General features: G+C 36.7%; 1 protein-coding gene and 1 long non-coding RNA gene across 18 annotated transcripts in view; one reads left to right on the top strand and one right to left on the bottom strand.

The window, feature by feature from the left end:
* The window catches only part of LOC143439300 (uncharacterized), a 104,818-nt gene that overhangs the window by 33,512 nt on the left and 51,466 nt on the right, over nt 1-19,840 (bottom strand). Inside the window, exon 5 of one of the 10 annotated variants that reach the window (XR_013107598.1) lies at nt 12,926-13,064. The exons of the other annotated variants lie outside the window; for them this stretch is intronic. This is a non-coding gene — a long non-coding RNA (uncharacterized LOC143439300). Of the gene's footprint in view, nt 1-12,925; nt 13,065-19,840 lie in introns of those variants that run through there. 10 annotated transcript variants of the gene reach the window in all.
* The window catches only part of Myo9a (myosin IXA), a 173,139-nt gene that overhangs the window by 111,551 nt on the left and 41,748 nt on the right, over nt 1-19,840 (top strand). For 4 of the 8 annotated variants that reach the window (XM_076925464.1, XM_076925460.1, XM_076925461.1 and 1 more), the window contains 5 exons: nt 197-1,795; nt 4,383-4,464; nt 4,990-5,205; nt 15,882-15,994; nt 19,036-19,178. In XM_076925464.1, coding sequence (XP_076781579.1) covers nt 197-1,795; nt 4,383-4,464; nt 4,990-5,205; nt 15,882-15,994; nt 19,036-19,178 — 2,153 coding nt within the window. The remainder of the gene's footprint in view (nt 1-196; nt 1,796-4,382; nt 4,465-4,989; nt 5,206-15,881; nt 15,995-19,035; nt 19,179-19,840) is intronic. The other 4 variants (XM_076925466.1, XM_076925467.1, XM_076925465.1 and 1 more) reach the window with 2 other exon arrangements.

Below are 19,840 nucleotides of genomic sequence, written 5' to 3'. Positions count from 1 at the left end.
ATACTAGTCCTAGCTAAATAATGGGCAGAGGAAAGAAGATTACTTGAGCCTGAAGTTTAATGCCAACTTTGAACATAGTTAAGGATAGCAAGGCTCCACCTCCAAAAAGTATTTCTATTAAAAAAAATAGTAAATTTAATTGTCCTTGTTTGTAACCAAGAGTTATCTGTAACTCACTTTGTCTGTTTTTCTGTAGATATAAAGCTTTAAAAGAGGAAAGGCTGAGAGAAACACAACTAGAGCATGGACTGGTGCATGTCAAGGCATATGGACCTCTAGAAATCCAGGGGTCAGACCCTTCTGAGTGGGAGGATCGTTCCTTTGTCAACAGAGTGAAAGCCATAGAAGAAGGCAAATCTGTGATAGAGAGTAATCGAATTAGCCGTGAGAGTTCAATGGACTTCTCAAAGGAGTCTCCAGACAAGCAACAGGAGAGAGGTAGAAGCCAAAGTGGTACAGACTTAGAGGGAGATGTGATTGTAAGACAGAGGCCCAAGTCCTTGGAGGATCTACATCAGAAAAAAGTAGGTCGGGCTAAAAGAGAAAGTCGGAGAATGAGAGAATTAGAACAAGCTATATTTAGCTTAGAATTGCTGAAAGTCCGTTCTCTTGGTGGTATGTCTCCTTCAGAGGAACGTAGATGGTCTACAGAATTGATGCCTGAAGGCCTTCAATCTCCACAGGGTACACCTGATAGTGAGAGCTCTCAAGGGAGCTTAGAACTTTTGACCTGCGATGAGAACCAAAAGAGCAAACCAGAGTCCCTCATTTTAGATGAGGGAGAATTGAAAATTTCACCACCCAATACATTTACCAATCCAAAATCACAAGATAATGCCCTTGGTGCCTCAAATGAGACGAGCTCTACATTAGCTGGAAAAGGAGCATCCTCTGACTCCGAGCATTTGAAGACTGAGACTGCAAAGGAAAAGCTTGTCTATAGTTCTGAACCTATCACTTGTAAACCCCAGCTGAGAGACTCTTTTGTTTCAAGCAGTCTGCCTACGTTTTTTTATATTCCTCATCAAGAACCTCTGAAAACAAGTTCCCAACTTGAAACAAGTATCCAAAGAAACAAACTACCAGAAAAAGAAGCCACTTTGAAGACAACTCTTACTCTGGATATTAACAGAGAAGCCAGGAAGTGTCAGTTTTCAGGAGATCAGGTGACTCCTTTGAATACAGATTCTTCATGTACTGTACTTAAGAAGTTAGAAAAGCTGAATATTGAAAAAGAGAAAAGGCAAAAGCAGTTACAGCAGCAGAATGAAAAAGAAATGATGGAACAGATTCGTCAGCAGACAGATATTTTAGAGAAGGAACGTAAGGCCTTCAAGACAATTGAACAGTCTCGAACTGAGGCATCTGTCTTAGCACCATCTTTTTATCAGCCAAGACAAAGAGTAGAAAGGCCATGTTCTCTGCATATCCAAAATACTCCAAGTAAAGGAGAAGCTGGTATACTAGGTTCCCCATCAGCAGTCACTAAAAGAGGTGCAGCTCTTGCCACAAAAGACAGTCCCTCTATTCATTTACCCCCAAAAGACCGACCTGTCACTCTGTTCTTTGAAAAAAAAGGAAGCCCATGCCAATCTCGAGCTGTCAAGGAATTATCGAAGACAGAAAGAATGAGCACCCAACATGATGCTGCCTCTAAATTCGCTAACAACCGCAGTACAGAAAGAGAACACTTTAAGTCAGCTCACTCTCACAGCCACAAATCTGATGACCCTTCCAGAGAAGGAAGTTCTAGAGCCATTTTCTTCACACCAAAAGACAATATGACTACTCCCCTGTAAGTGGAATTGGTATTTTTATATGTTAAGTGGGGAATTTCTTAGAATGGTTTGTTGAAGTGCTTTGTGTTCCGCTCTGTGTACATGAATGCTGCTAATCTGATTTTCCCCCTCTGTGTAAAGTGTAAATAATTATATCCTAGGAATCTTTGGATGTAGAGAACACATTTTTTTTTGGTATTCTTCCTTATTAATTGAAAAAATTAATTGAAAAATCATTTGTAAAGGGCAGTGTTGTGCTTACAAGTGTACCAGGCATTCAGCATGTTCTGGTTGATGTAGAGCTGTGAAGTGTAGTGATCCAAAGTGGTTATTGTGAGAACTTAGCACGTTTTCTCACAGCCGTTGGCCTACTTATAGTCTTCATTAATGTCTTCGTTTTTTTGTGTGATAATCACATATAAAGCTTAGTATCATAAATTTTAAGTGTATGGTATAGTAGTAGTTGTTACATAAGTTGTTAAACAACATGTCTTTTTCATCTTGCAGTGCTGAAATTTACTCACTAAACAGCTCTACTTTTTTCTCTTCTCAGTTGCTAGCAACTACCTTCTACTTTATGGTTTTTGTTTCTGTATTTTTGAGATGGGGTCTTGCCATGTAGTCTTTGCTGGCCTGGAACTTTCTATGCAGATCAGGCTAATCTTGAACTCATAGAGATCTGCCTGTCTCTGTCAACTGAAGGCATGCGCCACCATGCCCAAATCTGTCTTATGTTTCCAAGAGTCGAACTGCTTTATGCATCTGTTGTAAGTGGGGATTCTTTTTAGTCTCTATAATTAACCACAGTAGCATTTTAACTCATAGAGGTCATGAGAAGCTGTTTTCTGGTTTAGGTTGTTTGTTTTAAATTCTGTGTTTGGGATCAAACCTGGGACATCCTGCATGTTTATTAAGCAACTGGCTTACCCAGCTGGCACTCACTGAGTCATCTCCCCAGTCCAAGATAACCTCTTACAACCCCTAGACTTCATGTATGAAAGTTAAGTAAAAGATTTCTAATGGAAAAACAATTAACTAGTGTTGTTTGTTATTGTCTATTTTGAACTAGTCTGATGCTAGTAGTTAAGTCATGACTCCTTAGCGGTTTGAAGTCTAAGGATGAATTTGAAAACTCATACTAAATTAAAGTAATTGGTGCCATGAAAATCTAGGTACTGTTCAAATTTTCATCAGATTGTGACAGTCTATTTCTATATAGAAATTTAATGGTACAACAGTCTTGGCACTGATATTTTTAGACAAAATTAAACTTTCACAACCCAATACTATAGTATCTGTATTGTTTGGAGTACACTTCATTTTGCTTAGTAACAATTCTTATTCTGCCATTGTTACTATTAGCCTCAAGTTTTAAAGGTAAGATAGTGGTTAGAAACTTAGAAGAGTTCAGAAAGTTATTTTTTCTAACCAATAGGAACCATCCCAAAGTAAAACAAGATCTTCATTATTATCATATATTTCATGATTATATGAAAAACCTATTTAAGACAAGAATTCTAAAGATGGAAGGGGATTTAGAATTTTTATTTTCTTACTATTGAATTGGCTTTGGTTCTTTTTTAAAAAAATATTTTTCATTTTCTTTGCATTGGTGTCTTGTCTGCATGTAGGTTTATGTGAGGGTGTCAGATTGTGGAGTTACTGACAGTTGTGAGCTGTCATGTGGGTGTTGGGATTTGAACCTGGGTCTTCTGGAAGAACAGACAGTGCTCTTAACCACTGAGCCATCCCTCCAACCCCTTGAGTTTGGTTCTTAACTAATCTTGCTGCTACCTTTTGTAAATTGCCACCATAGTGGAATATATCCAGTGGTTATCATAGAGGTCTCTGTGAATTCATCATGCATGTAGATTCTTGATTATACTATTGATTGGATAAGAAGAATAAATTTGAGGACTTGGGAGGTGTTTCAATGGCTAAGAACACTTGTCACACAAGCATAGACCTGAGTTTGGATCTCCAGCACCCACATTAAAGCTGAGTGTTGCTGTATACATCTGTAACTCTAGTTCTGTGGCCAGTGGAGACAGGAACATTGCTGGAGATTTGTAGCCAAGCATCCTAGCCAAAAAAAGAAAAAGAAAAAAAGAAAAAAAGAAAAGAGAAAAGAAAAATGCACTCCAGGTTCCATGAATGACCCTAGATAACAACATAGCAGGATCCCCAGTGTTGTCCTCTGGCTTCCACAGGGTTTTTCACAGATGTGTACAGCTGCCTACTCAAGTGTATGTGAGCACGCCTGCATACACACATATACACACATAATGTGAGAAGAAATATAATCAAGCAGAATTGGAGATTGGCTAAGATTTGTAATTATTTATAGAATTTGCTAGACTTCTTTGACTTGTCCTGTCCTGTTAAATTATAATTCATAGCAGGGTGTCCAATCCCAACACTCAGTAGGCAGAGGCAGGCAGATCTGAGCCCAAGGCTAGAATTACTTGGTGAGTTCTGGGAGAGCCAGGGCTACATAGAAAGACATTGTCTCAAAAAACAAAAACAAACAAAATTATAATTCATGCTATATTTTAGGAATATCTACTAGGAATTGAAACGCAATCCTGTTTATTTTATTTAAAGTGTACACGGTGGAAATCCTCAAGTCCACAAACAAGATGAACCATCTTGGAAGCCTAAGTCAGCAGGGCCGGGGCAACAAGAGGTAAGTATTTGATCTTATTTATCGTTTAATTAGAATAGGTGCACATTATTTTGGAATTTACTATTTTTATAGGTAGAACACCATATCTACCCATTTATTTTGTTTTTTTTTTTTTTTTTTTAAACAAGCTATAGGTTAAGCCTTTTATAATTAGGAAGGTGTGTACTAGTCAAGAATGGTACCTTAGAAGTATAGATTATATTTATACAGACAAGATAGAAGTTGCTAAGGCAAAAAGAACAGTTTGTTCAGGTGATTTTGGTGTGACCTGTGGTACTGAAGGGTGACTTAGTTCACTATGGAGAAGAATAGTGTAGATTTAGCTTGGATCTTTATCTGCTGTTCACAGTAATGAGTATGGGTTCTTTTTGGTCCTCCCTGTTACTTGTGCTAATAGACAGGACATAGGGCATGGTGGGGTGGAGGGAAGTTTCCAGACATTCATGAGCCCTCTTTCATTGGCATCTTCTCCCAAATTACAAAAACAAAACATTGTTGTGTTGTTTGTTTTATCATTTGGTCAAGCAGGTTGCCAGACCGGCCCATAAAAAGAAAGCGCGAATGGCGCGGACGCGCTCCGATTTCTTGACTAGAGGTACTTTTGCCGATGGGGAGGGGGATACAGAGGAAGATGATTACGATGACATTATTGAGCCCCTTCTCTCCCTTGACCAAGCTTCTCACTCTGAGCTAGGGCCTGTATCCAGCCTGGGTCAGGCCTCTCACAGTGACTCCGAAATGGTAATTTTTACAGCAATAAGAAAAAACAGCAAGCAGGTCTGCTCGGAGTAGTCTTGCTAATCTAAAGCTAACCGTCACAGCTTTTTCCATATAATGGCTTGTACATGAGAAACCTCAGTGAACACAGCAACAAAAGCTAAGGGTAATTTAATAGAACTCAAATAAGGGGCACTTTAATTGTATATATCAAATGATAAATTAGGTAAAATTTAGATTATTTAAATTAGCACTGATTTTACCTTTAAAGGTCTAGAGTAGGAGTTATGAGTTTTTTAATTTTTATTTTTGTAAAGGGCCAGATAATAAATATTTTAGATTTTGTAGATCATGGTTTTAGTTGCTTGAAGCTACTTAATCTTGACCACTACCATGTGAAAGCAATCATAAACAATAAGGTGAAAATGGGCAAGGCATTTTAATAAATATGCAGAACTAGGCAATGGACTTTATTTGACTTATACTAGATTTTTCTGATCTAGGATATAGAGTAAGATACCTGTTAAATAAATTTAGACTTTAACAGAAAGACTATTTATTCACTTAAAAACTAGGGGTAGGGGAAGCTTTAAAGTTCCTACTTTCTCCTTTGTGTTAAGTAATAGAAAAGAAACATGAGTTTTATATAATGTGAGTGGGCACAGTAGAACACAGTTATCTCAAGTTCAAGGCTAGCTTGAACTATACAGTGTGAGACCATGTTTCCCAAAGACTAAGGTGGATATGATCACATATTTAGAAGGCTGGGGCAGGATTTCCAGGTTTTGGTACCAACATGAGCTATATAGCTGAAGGCCAGGCTAGACTAGAAAGCAAAGCCCTCTCTCAGAAACACGAATGGAAATAAGCATGTACATGCAGGCCTCTGGCTTGATCTCTAGCAAAGTACGGACACATGTAATCTAATGAGCAAAGTGTGTCATCCTGGACCAACCCAACCAAATAGGTTATGTATAGTATGAATTTGTTTTAAACAGAAATCAAAACATTTTAGTTGAGTTTGAATAAACCTGTACTCATTTTAGCTAAACATACAACTTTATTATCATCTGAACCAAAATTAGGACACCATATTACATGTATGATTGTATTTACAGTTATCTTAGGGTGAAGAGTTTAATTCTTGGGGCCGAGATAGTTGCTTGGGAGGTAGTATTTGCTGTTCAAGGTCCTGAATTTAGACTCCTAGTACCCATGTATAAAGCCAGGTATGCTGTTATGATCCCTTAATCTCAGAGCTTAGAGGTTGAGATAGAAGAATCCCAGGGGTCCTGTGGCTAAGTCAGCTTTACCAAATGGCCAAGCTCTAGATTCAGAGACTCTGTCTCAAAAAAACTAGAGAGCCAGGCATTGTGACATTAGTGCCTTTACTCCTAGCACTTGGCATTTTAGTGGCAGAGGCTACCTTGGTCTACATATTGTCAGGCCAGCCTATCCCAGGTTACATAGTGAGAAAAAGTAGAGTGATAGAAGAAGACACTCAGATGCACCCACACGCACACCACACACACACACACACACACACACACACTTTATTCTATGAGTGTTCTAGGAAATAACAGTATAGAGACCCTAATAAACTAAGTCTAATAGGAACTAAAACAATTGTGGTTGATGAATGTTCTTATTTCTCTATATAAATTGGCTCTGCAGTCATTAATGTCTGTTTATTGTGGAAGATTCTTATGATGATCTTTGAGTCATTACATATTTGAGGTTTAAACTGTTATGTTTGAATTATATTTAGACCCATTCATCTCTTATAGAAGGCTAGACTCAGTTTTTAAGTAGTAATGTTGATATTTTGTGGAAGACAAAAAAAAAAATGCAGGCTGTACTCCCTGATAAAACAAAATGAGTTATCGACCTGAAAATTGCAGAAGTTGGAGATGATCTGTACTCTTCTGTTAATGTGTATCAGTAGAGCTCAGACCTCTCGATGGTAGGATTAAGTGACTGTTATGAAGGTGCCCTATATTTGAATTATAATAGTGAATACATATGTATATATAATACATATATATACACACAAACATATATATATATATAATAGTTAAAATTTTATATGGAGCAAGCATATCTTACTGAAATTCTGTATAGATTTATTGTTTATGGAAGAACTTAGCATTTTATAACTGCTGCTTTGTTCCTGAGAGTTTCTTTTGTAACAATCCTTAGTCCTTTCTGTGGTAGAATACTATTCACACTGGGAACTCTTGCGGGGATCAGCCAGGAAGTTAGGCTTTCTGCTTGGAGCTCTTAGCTCCTTTTGGTGTTGTAGCCTCTGTTCACCTGCTTGACAGTCACTGCATGCCTGTAGTTTTAGAGCACCTTCCTGCACAGTGTGTCAGTCACCTCTAGCTTTCTTACTATCCTGATTAGACTGTTTAGGAACAGGTGGTGGTGCTGGTTTCTGGTGGATGCTTGCATGAGGAAGCTTTGCTTTGTAGAATAAGCTAGTAGCTACTTACTGGAGTGGGGGTATAGAGGGAAGGGAAGGAATTGTGTCAAAATGTGTTTCTCTGATGATTCTGAAAATGTGTCACATATTCTAACTCTGATACTGTGATAATGAATCTTATTGTTTATAAGGTGAAGTTATTGCATTCTCATTGCATATTTTTCAAAAGTGGATTTGAGTTTATTGGGCACTTAAATTTCTAAAAAATGATTTTTTTCCTTAGGCAAAATGGTGTTATCACCAATATTTGCTAACAAGGGATCCTGGTATTAGTTCTTAGCAGAAATGGTCATCTGCTCTTTTTAGTTTACAGTCACTGATCTTACAGGATTAAAAACAATTGCAAATCAATCACCTAAAGGGAATTTGAAATAAACACTACATCTGAAGATGGTTAATTAATAATCATTGATGTTGTAGGAGAGGGTAGGCAAGAGTTAGAGTTTCCCACTGCTGCGACTTTTGTGCTTTTTTGAAAGCTCCTGTTTCAAACTGCAGTTTCAGTTTCTCTGTGTGCTGTTCTCCCTTGGATTGTGTGTCTACATATTGATACTTACCCAAGAAGAAAAAAAGCATATTCTGCTAAGCTACATTTTAAAGATAATGTTTCGTTTTAGTGTTTAGTTTTTCAGTATATCTTCTAGATGATGAATTAATAAAATTGTTTATATTTCTTATCTGTGAGATGAATTTAGGAAACATACATTTCTACATATAGGTTTTTTTTTCCTGTCATTACCCAGATTTAAACCACCTGAAGTAGTGCTATTGTTATGGCATGGTTCCTTGTTAATCTTTTTTTCTTTAAAAGAACTTGGTTTTTTAAAGCATATTTTAAAACATAGTACAGCTTGGCAAACTTCACTTTTTGTTGTTTATAAAGATATTTGTTTTATCTGACTTTAAATATTAATTTACATAGAAGTCTGAAACATGGTTTTTTTTTTTTTTTTTTTTTTTTTTTTTTTTTTTTTTAATGATTTTTTTAAATCCCTGTGTTTGATTACTCCTCTCCCCATGTTTTTAAGATAGTGTCTCATTGTAGCCTGGCCAGGCTGAAACTTGCTATAGTAGACCATGCTGGCCTACTTAGAAATTCCTATATTAAATTACATTTCTGACAAAGGAAAAAAAGTTATGCTTCCCAAGTGCTGGTGTTAAAGGTCTGTGCCACCACATCCACTTGACTATTTATTTAGAGATTTGTGTTTATTCGCAAGTTAGCAGTGTTTTAGATTCCTATAACAAAATTGCCTGAAGTAACAACATAAAACGATAGACCTAGTCACATGGCTCTGTTGCTTTGGTTCTGTGAGGAAGCAGTATAACCTTTGGGATGGCCAAAAAGACAAAGGCATGTCCCAGTAACCTAATTCTTCCCACTAGTCATTTTCTATCTCATCTTTTCCAAAGAGGAATAATTTTTATTTATTATGCTTATTTTTTCATTTTCTACTTGATTGGCTTCTACTTTTATCTTTATGTCTGTAATTGGTATGTATGTTCTGTTTTTGTGACTGTGCCACAAGTATTTGATAAAAGTACTCTGTTCATAGCATAAAGTTTCAAACTACACCCATAATCTCACCTTCTTCCTTATGCCGTCCTTGATATCTTCATTATGTTTTGTATATTGATCTGTCTCAGGCTGAGAATGGTAAGGTAAATCCTCTATTCCTTCTTAATTGTGGCTTTTAATATTTAAAGAAGCATTCTTGTCACAATGCTTTTTATTTTTGGTTCATGTTAATGATATCTCCGATTCTCTTTCTGTATCACTTCCTTTGCTTAGCCCTTTATTTTATCATCAATGTTTTCTATAGAGTCCTACTTCGAATAAAATTTTCCTTTCATGAGTGGGTCAGGTCTTTATTGATCTGATAGGCCATTTATAATTTTGTTTTCACTTTTTAAAGGACTGTATCATCATACCTAACTTAGTCAGTTTTTCATAAGTAATACCTAATTAATTTGTATCAATGACATAACTATCAGTCATTCTGTTCTCATCTTCTTTATATCTGTTTTAGGAGCTTTTCTTCTTTGTCAGAACATATAATTTAATTTTTTTTGCTCTAAGTCCAAACTTTGTGTTCATATTTAATAAAATAAATCTATGATTTATATTTTAAGTCAGTGGTTCACCGTTGCTATGCGTACATTTTTTGAAAATGCTGTTTTGTATGTTTATGTAGTATTGCTGTTTGCCATTCTAATTTTCTGTTGTGATTTAATATTTTAGTTTAGAGTGTTTAGACTTTTGTTTCAGGTGTAGGATATAATTTCAAGTTGATCATTTTAGATTAGTGATCCATTATACCTACTAGACTCTTTTTGTATGTAAATTCTTGTCTTTAGTTTTGTCTTTGGAAAAGTTATCTTTATATTTACTATTATCTTGTGTCTCTTGTTTAGGAACTTCAGGTATTAGGAATAGTGATTTTTGTTTATTTGTCTTTGTCTTGTCTCTGACAGTTTTTGCTTTTATGTCTTTATTATTTTCCTAATTAAAATTGTGTGTTTTTCTTTCCCTCTTTGGTACCTTGTAAGTTATTTTCAAGTTAATTTTACTTTATTGATTACATTTGTTTTTTGAGAGTTGATACATGATTATTCTCAGTACCCACCTTATCTCCTTCCTCCCTCTTCTTCTGTTCCTACCTTCTTCCTAATAGACTCCTTTCCTACATTTACACTGGTTTTTGTTTTGTTTTGTGCCCACTGATTTTAGCAAACCATGTAGCCTCAAGTTTGGAACTACTTTGTACACTACTGGAGACAGTGACTGTTCCTTTCTTAGAACCTATCAGTTGCTAGTCCTGGAGGGATTGAGCCCCACGAGCCCCTCCCATTTAAGACTGGTGGTTGACAGGCTCAGTGCAGGCAACTCCTGCTCCCTTAAGATTATGTTCACAGTTGTGGCATGCTTTGAAGAGAGCATTTTATAGTCCTCCCCTCCTTATGCTGTGCTGTTCCTTTTAGATGTTCCATGAGCCTTAGATGGAATGGTATAAATGTCCTGTTCAGGGTTGGGCTGTCAACTATCATTTATTCTAAGCTCTTGAGTGGCAAGGAGACGCTTTAATCACTGCTGTTCACTGCAAAGAGAAGCTTCTCTGATTAAGGATGAGAATAGCTTTGTCTATGGAAATAAACATAAACATTGAGAGTACAGTTGAGTGCCTTGTCAGTTTAGCTGAAAGACAATAATGAGGTCTTTACTCACCTGTGACCTCAGCCATTTTTTTTTTTGAGACAGGTTTTTATTATATAGATAGAGCTATATTGTAACTTTCTAGATCAGGTTGGCCTTAAACTCACAGAGATCCTCTCTTGCCTCTGCCTCCAAGCCATGGGTTCTTAACCGGATTTACAATATCAGATATATACTTTCTCCCATGGAGCAGCAAGCTGTTCCCTTGCTAGCTAGCTTTCATAATGTTAGAAGGAGCTGTGCATGCTGCAGGGGTAGATATAGCATCAATAGTCTTTCCCAGCTGGGAACCCCAAGAACTTCAATACCAGTGGCAGAAAGAATGTGCCCACAGGTGTAATACCAACACACCTGTTACAGGTTATAATGATTAAGTTGTTTTGATTCTTATTTTGGTTCTGACTTGATACTTTATTTCTTAATTATTGCACCTTTGTAATTTATTCCTTTTGTGTATTTGGTTTGTATAGTTTAGACGATTAAAAAATTATGAATGTCTTCTCTACTAGTGTAACAAAATACAGTTTCTTTATGGAGAGCCTGTTCTCTTTTGGTGATCAAGCAATGATTTATTCCCCTTTTTCTTATAACGTTTTGATTCTGGATTTTTGAGCTCTTTTTCTTTATAATACAGCTTCCAAAGAGAATTTTTCCCTATCCTTTTACAAATTTACTTTCTTCTAGAAGCAATTCTAGGTTTTTTTTCCTTTATTTTCTGAGGCAGAAGTTTCACTCTGTAGTGAAGGCTGGTCAGATTCACAGCAGTTTTTCAGTGTTGACCTTTCAAAACCTGAGATCTCAGACACTACTACTATGTGTGTCGTGCTTCAGGTAGACCTTTTCTTTCTGCCATTTCCTTTCCATCAGTCATAAGGCCCTGCCAATTCTATCCTTTGTTCTTCTACAATTTTCTAGTTTTTTAGACTGTATTCTTGGTGAAGGTTTGTGCTGGGATTATAAGAATTTCTGGAATTATGCAAGTAATTGGAAGGGGCTGGAGTGATGGCTCAGTGGTTAAGAGCACTTGAGTGCTCTTCCAGAGGTCCTGAGTTCAATTCCCAGCAACCACATGGTGGCTCACAACCATCTGTAATGAGATCGGTTGCCCTCTTCTGGTGTGTCTGAAGACAGATACAGTGTATTCATATAAATAAAAATAAATAAATCTTAAAAAAAAAAAGATCCAGAAACTCATTCCCCTCCAAGAAAACAACTGTTTCTTCAGGGACTAGGATCCCTGGCAGTAACCATGACTTTCTTGAGTGTCCAAGGAAGCTAGGGAACTGGGTAGCATTAGGCACTTCCACATCAGGGCTGGCTTGACCTCCCAGGTTTGGGGGAGCTGTCTTAAAATATATATATATGTATATATATACACATACATACATATATATATTGTTTACTAGGTTTTGTTATTTTTATTCTTGTTTGATAGTTTTGGAGACTGTCACTATATCTTAAGTATTCCTTTTTTTTCCTCTAAGCCATTTACTTGTTTGGGAGAATATAGGGTTATTTTGTCTTGTTAAATTTCCTCTACGTTGCTAGAATTTACTAATTGAAACCTTGTGGCATCATTTAAAATAGCATTTACCAGATATGAGAAATATAAGAGGCGACCAGGAGTAGTGCATATCTCTAATCTTAGCACTTGGGAAGCAGAGGCGGCTGGATCTTTGTGAGTTCCAGGCCAGGCTGGCCTATGTAGAGTGTTCCATACCAGCAAGGGCTGCATAGTGAGATCCTGACTTAAAACAGTAGAGCTGGAAAGATGCCTCAGTAGTTCTTGTACTGATCTTGCAGAGGACTCATGTTCAGTCCTTATACCTAGGGCACTCGACACTGAGTCTAACTACAGCTCCATGAGCATTTGACACATCCCCAAGCACTGTACAAACCTATGTTCACACACATGCAATTAAAAAATAAAAATGAAAAAAAAAAAAAAAAAGATTAAGAGTATGTGTGTGTAGGCATCTTCCAGGACCAGCACCAACAGTGGCTTGGTGGATACGTTTCTATATAAAAGGCCTTTTTGGTAGAGCCCCACCCTCTCAAAAGGGTTTGCTGCATTAGCAGCCACTGGTCCAATTGGATCAGAGTCCATCTTGATGAAATTTCTAGGCAGTTGCTTAATTTTTTTAAATTTATGGCAGCATTGTGGTCCACTTCCTCTTCTTTCTTCTTCTGCAGAGAAAGAAAACTACTTAGTTAGGCTTATATAGTTCATATATCAGAAGAATTGCTTTCTCAGTCTAAAGTATGGTTCTGTTTTGGTCTGATTTCCTAGCATAATATTCATGCTTCCCTGATTCCTCCTAGAGCCATGGAACACAGTCACCATACGCCAAATTACCATACAGCTGTCTTTAGGAACAGCAAATTCTCAGTCTTCCCAGGACCCTACTGTTTCTTTTGTGTTTCTGTGTATAATACATGAGTGCATGTGTGTGCACTCATATGGAGCTTAGCCATTAATTCTTGGTGTTGTTCTTCAGTTATAGTCTGCATTAGTTTTTGTGTGAAAGAGACTTTTATTGGGGTGGAAAGTCACCAATTTGGTGGGGCCCAGCATACAACAGGGATCAGCTTGTCACTGCCTTCCCAGTGCTAGAATTCTAAGTATGCACCACCCTACCTGGTCCTCTATCACCACCACCACCACCACCACCACCACCACCAAATATTTGCGTTCTGGGGCTAGAGCTCTGGTCTTCATGTTCTCATGTTTCCCTAAACATTTTTTGAACTGAGCATCTCTAAGGCTTATACTTTTTTATTTTTTTCTGAAATCTTGATTCACTTTCAGTATCTTGATTATCTCAAAACTCATTTTCATGTAGCTATGCCAACATGTATGTTCTGTGTTCTAAATAAGATAAACAGTAAGCCTGCTGATTAGTAATCTCAATGAATTTGAACCAAAAATAAAGCCTCCATATCTTTTTTCCCCATGGAGGAAAAAAGTATGTACGCACGCACGCACGCACGCAAGAGATGAATGCCCATGTAAATCTAGAGTTATATTAATATTTGACTTCAGTGGGTCTTTTTTGAGGAACATAGTTTATAGATAGCGAATATATATATATATATATATATATATATATATATATTTTTTTTTTTTTTACTTTTTCGAGACAGGGTTTCTCTGTGTAGCCCGGGCTGTCCTGGAACTCACTCTGTAGACCAGGCTAGCCTCGAACTCAGAAATCCGCCTGCCTCTGCCTCCCAAGTGCTGGGATTAAAGGCGTGAGCCACCACTGCCCGGCTAATATATTCTTTTGAATCTCATTAAGTGCTCTATCTTTCATCTTTCTAAAATTGAATGTATTATTGCATTGTTATTGACTTGATAATTGATTTATTAACTGTTTATAAATGAGGTCTGGTGACATGTACAGATACTCATTTGACAGTTTGCTCCTTGAGGAATATGTATACAACTATGAAACCCGTGTTTTAAGAGTCAGGATTTCTGTAACATCAACAATTTCCTCATATTTCTACTCAATTTCCTCCTTCATTTTATTCTAGAACTTCATAGAAATGTAATTAATATGTAGAAGGAAGAATTATTTTTTAAATGTATATTGAGGTGGTATCTTTGGAAGTTTGAGTGTTTTTACATAAATTTTGTTTTCTATTCCCCCTTTTCATCCATGTAAAGTACAATTGTAATTACTATTTTATATCCTTCTAATTGCACAATTTAGTCAATGTAAATGACTTGATTTTTTTCTTTCTTGTTAAATATAATATAGTCCTACTTTTTATTTCTCTTTTTAAAATTATATAGTTTACATTGTGAATTTTTTCTGGTTAGTTGAAGAATTTGTTTCCCTCCCAATTAATTTTCTGTATACTATGGTTTTCTGGTAAGATTTCCAGATCTAGACTCTAACTGTTCTGGACACAGTTTGATTCATTTAGGCCTTTCAAAATCAGTAGACCCAGACAGTACTCAGGTGAAGGGCAACTATTCTGACTACTGAGACAAGTTCATTTGCATACTGTAGTGGCGTATGTGGCACAGAGCTGAGTCCCTGGCTCTTGGGCACCAGCATCTTTACTGACCTTACCTTGAATTGTTTCAGATCTATCCTTGGCATTGGGTTGTTTTCACATAAAACAGTATTGATTAGTACTAATCTCAGTACGAAAGGGAATCTTCTCTAGATCTTGAGATTTCTTTTATTATGCATCTCTCTCCCCTTTCTAACATTGTTACTTGGTCACAAGGTACTTTGATTGCCATGAGCTTTTATCTGCAGGTGTTCATTCAGCTCAAGGAGTCTAAAATTTCACCTGGGGTTCTCCTCTCTGTGTCATAGCCCAGAAACTAGTAATATCATGAGGCAGTAAGCTGGAGCAGGTATAAGCTACCTACTTCCTTTGTTTCTTACCAGTCGTCTTAAAAACTGTCTTACTGTTCTTATGCATTAGATACGGATTTCCTCTACGCTCTATTGACCACAGATATCTGTCTATGACAGCTCTGGGTATTTTCTGACTTTGTGCCATAACCAAGCATATCAAAAGGCTAAAGGATACTTGAACAGATAAAATACAAGGAAATTACTTGAATAATTAGCAAGAATTCTCAGAAGTGAATTGTCCTTAGTTGCCAATTGAAATTGAAATGCTAGTTTGATAACATTAATTGTTTATAATTTAGAACATAGGTGATGTTTTGATTTTTCTTCTGTGTAGCCTAGTTTTTTTAAACTTTGACTGGAATAACAATAATCTATAACCCATAGAAAGAATCCCTCAAGGTCCAAAAAAAAAAGAGGTACAGAACATAATACTCAGTGTTGTGTTATTTCTCAGATTTGGATTCTTTTAGGTTTGTCTTTGAATGGTTTTGACTGTTTTCCTGACTTCCTGATGAGATACTTACTGAATTGCCAGGACTTGTGAACTGATGATTACTGAGTTATAAGTTAGTCATGCTATCATGTTTACTTGTTTTTAAGTCTTTGCCATGTATAATTCCTACAGACGTCACAACGATTTTCTTCAGTTGATGAACAAGCAAAGCTCCATAAGGCTATGTCTCAAGGAGAGATTACAAAATTGGCAGTAAGACAGAAGTCTTCAGATTTGGACATAAGGTATGAGGTATAAAGAAATAATAGGAAGGTTTTTTTTTTTTTATTTTTAAAAAAATTACTTAATTTTATAGGCAGCAGTATTTTGCCAGAATGTGTATTTCTGAGGAGGTATCAGATTCCCTTGGAACTGGAGTTAAAAGCAGCTATGAGCTGCCATATGGGTACTGGACAACAAACCTGGGTTCTCTGGAAGAGCAGCCAGTGCTCTCAACATCTGAGCCATCTCTCAAGCCCTGAGTAATATAATAATTTCAGTAATTTTATTTAATAATTTATACACTAAGTTCTTAAATTAAGCAATTTGCTTTAAAAAAAACACTTTACAGTCTAGGCCCTTTTATTTTACAGTCTAGGCCCTTTTATTTCTCTTTGTACACTAAGTCTTGAATTATAGGCCATGGGCTTTAGCAACTAACCTTTCTGTTTATTCTCATACAGTGGTGCTTCGGGTATTTTGGGTTTTGTTTTGTTTTCCTGATCATTTACTCTCACTGTTTAGGCGAGCCATCTCCTGGAGTGCATAATAGGCTCAGTGCTTAGACCATCTCTCTTGGCAAGAAGCTTGTCCTTATCCTGCCTGTTTATAATCATGCCCTTGGCATGCTGGGTGATGTATACAGTTCTTGTTTTGTAAAGCAATGCTACCTGTGTGGCATTCTTTTAACAGTGCTCACTCCCTTGATGTCTACATTGTCATCCTTTATAGATATGCATGTATGTGGCCAAGGACCACCTTAAAGGCATAGAGATCAGATAGTAGGTGCCCTTCCTTTTTCCCTTTGTGTTTTACCAATTTGGCAAGTTACTGGAAGATGGCTGCCATAGCCAAAAGGCTTTTGCTTTAATTTTTAAGAACTAAGTAATAGTATTGATAAGTACATTATTATGTTGATACTCTCTCTCTGTCTCTCTCTCTCTCTCTCTCTCTCTCTCTCTCTGTCTCTCTCTCTCTCTCTCTGAGTTTTCTTATGTGGATAACAATATGATTTGGGAGAGGTTTCTTAATCATTATGTGATTTATAATATTGTATTGTAAAAGGCCAGAGATTAGGTAGGATGAAATTGATATTTTTCAGTTTTTGGATTGTAATATATGTAATATATTCTGCACTAAATTGCTTTAGGAAAATACTTTCGAGTTCAGGACAGCAAGCTACAGCTGTTATACAGGGAAACCCTGCCTCAAAACCCCTACCCAACCTCCTCCCACCCACCAAAAAAACAGCAAGAAAAGAAAAAGAAAATACTTTCAGAAAACAGTTTTGTTTTCTTTAAGTTGCTTGTGGGGGAGCTAGGGTGAAGCTGCAGCAGTTAGAGTGTTTGCTGGAAGGGCCTAAATTAGGTATTCCATAAAAAAAAGTGTGGGGTTGAAGAGACGCTTAGCAGTTACAAGTTCTTACTGCTTTTTCAGAGGACCTGTGTTCAGTTCCCAGCACCCATAAGATGGCTCACAATTGTTTTTTTCGGTTTTTGATTTTTTTTTTTTTTAACTTTAATTCGAGACTTCAGTGCCCTATTCTGGCCTCCGAGGACACTAGGCATTCTGGTAGTGCATATACATACATGACAGGCTTTTAAATACTCCTAACACTGTGGAGGGAACAGACATTGGAACATGACTGTGGCTGGCTAGTCACTAGGCTAGCTCTAGGTTTGAGGAACTAGAGAGTGGTAGAGCAGGTAAAGTCCTCCTTTGGCCTCTAGTACACATCGGGATGTTCATCTGTATGCAGAGGTGTGTTTATGCACCCAAACACACAGAGAGAGTTCATGTATTTTATTTTTGAACAAATACCTTTTAAAGATTATATAAGCATTTGGGCCCTTAATGAAGATGTCAGTGCATGTTAAAAATATATATTTTTAAATTGTTCACCACTGTTTATAGACTAGAAGGGATTAACAAGGGACTTAAATCTAGAAAAGATTATACCAGTCAGAATTGAAAAAGATATGTACATAATAATATAATAGACTAAAGGACATATAATTGGAGATAGTTAAATATATAAATTTAATTTCCACTTTATTTGCCCAAATGACCAACCCCATAAATGATGAAACAAGATAGACAAAATCAAAATGTAAATGTCTTAACAGATGAGAGAAGTCTGCATACTAACCAAGTAGGTAAAACTGAGAAAGATACATGGAGCCAACTGGCCCTCTCTATTCTTAGCAGAAAATAATAAATGTTTATGTGAGCTGCTATTATTTTAATGTATTTCATTGATCTTCACGAAAAAAGAGATTGTATGTACCACTAAAAAGAGACATTATAGTATAGCAGTATAGTGTAGCCCAGTCTGGTGGCACAGACCATTAATTCCAGTTACTTGAAGATGAGGTAGGATGAACACAAGTTCACGGCGTGCCTATAGAACCTATAGAGTTTGAGGTCAGCCAGGGATGCTGTCTCACAATAAAAGAACAGAAAAGGGATAGAGGTGGAGCTCAGTGTTGCAGCAGTTACTTCCTGTTGCTGTTATAAGACACCATGATCAAGGCAGTTTATGGAAGGAACAGGTTATGTTGGCTTACAGTTCCAAAGGTGTAAGAGGCCATCATGGAAGGGAGAGGAGGCATGGCAGCTTGATCAGAAAAGTTCTTACTCACATCTTTAACAGCAGGCAGGAAGCAGAGAATGGACAGGAAGTGGTGCAAAACTATAAACAGAGTTTTCTTTATTATAAGTTACATGTGAGATATAAAAATGAATTGATGGCAGTTTGCCATCAGTAAGCTTAAGCTATAATCTTAGTTACACCGCTTTGAGGCTGCTTTATCAAATGATTTAAAATTTTAGAGTTTTGTATTTTATATTCAAGATGAGTTGGGAATGTGGCTTTGACGTAGAGTGTTGCCTAGCATGTGTCCAGCAGTGTACCCCCCCCCCCCGAAATACACACTGACGTTACAATGGAAAACTACATATGAAAAGTATATAAAACTTAAAAAGTGTGTAAAAACTTAAAGGAGGATACACAGGTATTAGAGTGACATCTGATTTCCATCTTACCTTTATTTTGTTTTAAAAACAGACCCCAAAGAGCGAAGATGAGATTCTGGGCCAAAGGGAAACAAGGAGAGAAGAAGACTACTAGAGTAAAACCTGCTCCCCACTCGGAGGTCTCCTCACTCTTTGCTGGCTCAGATGTGACACCTGCTCATCCATTTTCTGATGGTAAAAATGGGCAAAGGGTGGAGCTTCGTAATTTCTATTACTCATTCTAAAAGTGTACTGTGCCTTTCTTCTTCAGAATGACATTCCTATTGGAATGATATTTCCCTAAGATAGGACTAGTATTGTTAAGTGCTTCCTTAATAAAGCAAGGCATACTCTACTTGTATGAGACGCTCCAAGAACATGTGGCTTAGAACAGTGAAACACAACCTCTTCAGGGATGACGAATCTTGAGCTAGCCTTTTTTTCTAAATTGTAAAGGTTTGGCCTTGATTTGTTTATTTAATACATAATATTCATAGTAATTCATAACATTAGCTCATTATTGAGTGCTATGTAAAACCATAATAAACATGTTATATATATTAAATCTATTGATTTTAAGAACAACTTTTCTGGTATTAGTACGATTATTATTCATGGTTTATAGGTGAGAACACCAAAGTATAAGAAGTTATATATTTACACATATTGAAATGAGAAGACCTAAGATTTGGATTTGAGTTTAAGCATTTAAACTCCAGACTTGACATTGGTTTTTGTTATTGTCATTTTTGGTTTTTTTTTTTTTTTTCTTTGTTTGTTTTAAGATAAGGTCTCTGTAGCTTTGGCTGTCTTGGAACTTACTTTCTGTTTAAATTTTTATTGATTCTTTGTGAATT

This window comes from Arvicanthis niloticus, chromosome 26 (genome assembly GCF_011762505.2).
Source record: "Arvicanthis niloticus isolate mArvNil1 chromosome 26, mArvNil1.pat.X, whole genome shotgun sequence".
Lineage (NCBI taxonomy): Eukaryota > Metazoa > Chordata > Mammalia > Rodentia > Muridae > Arvicanthis > Arvicanthis niloticus.
This window is presented reverse-complemented; position numbering and strand designations above follow the sequence as displayed.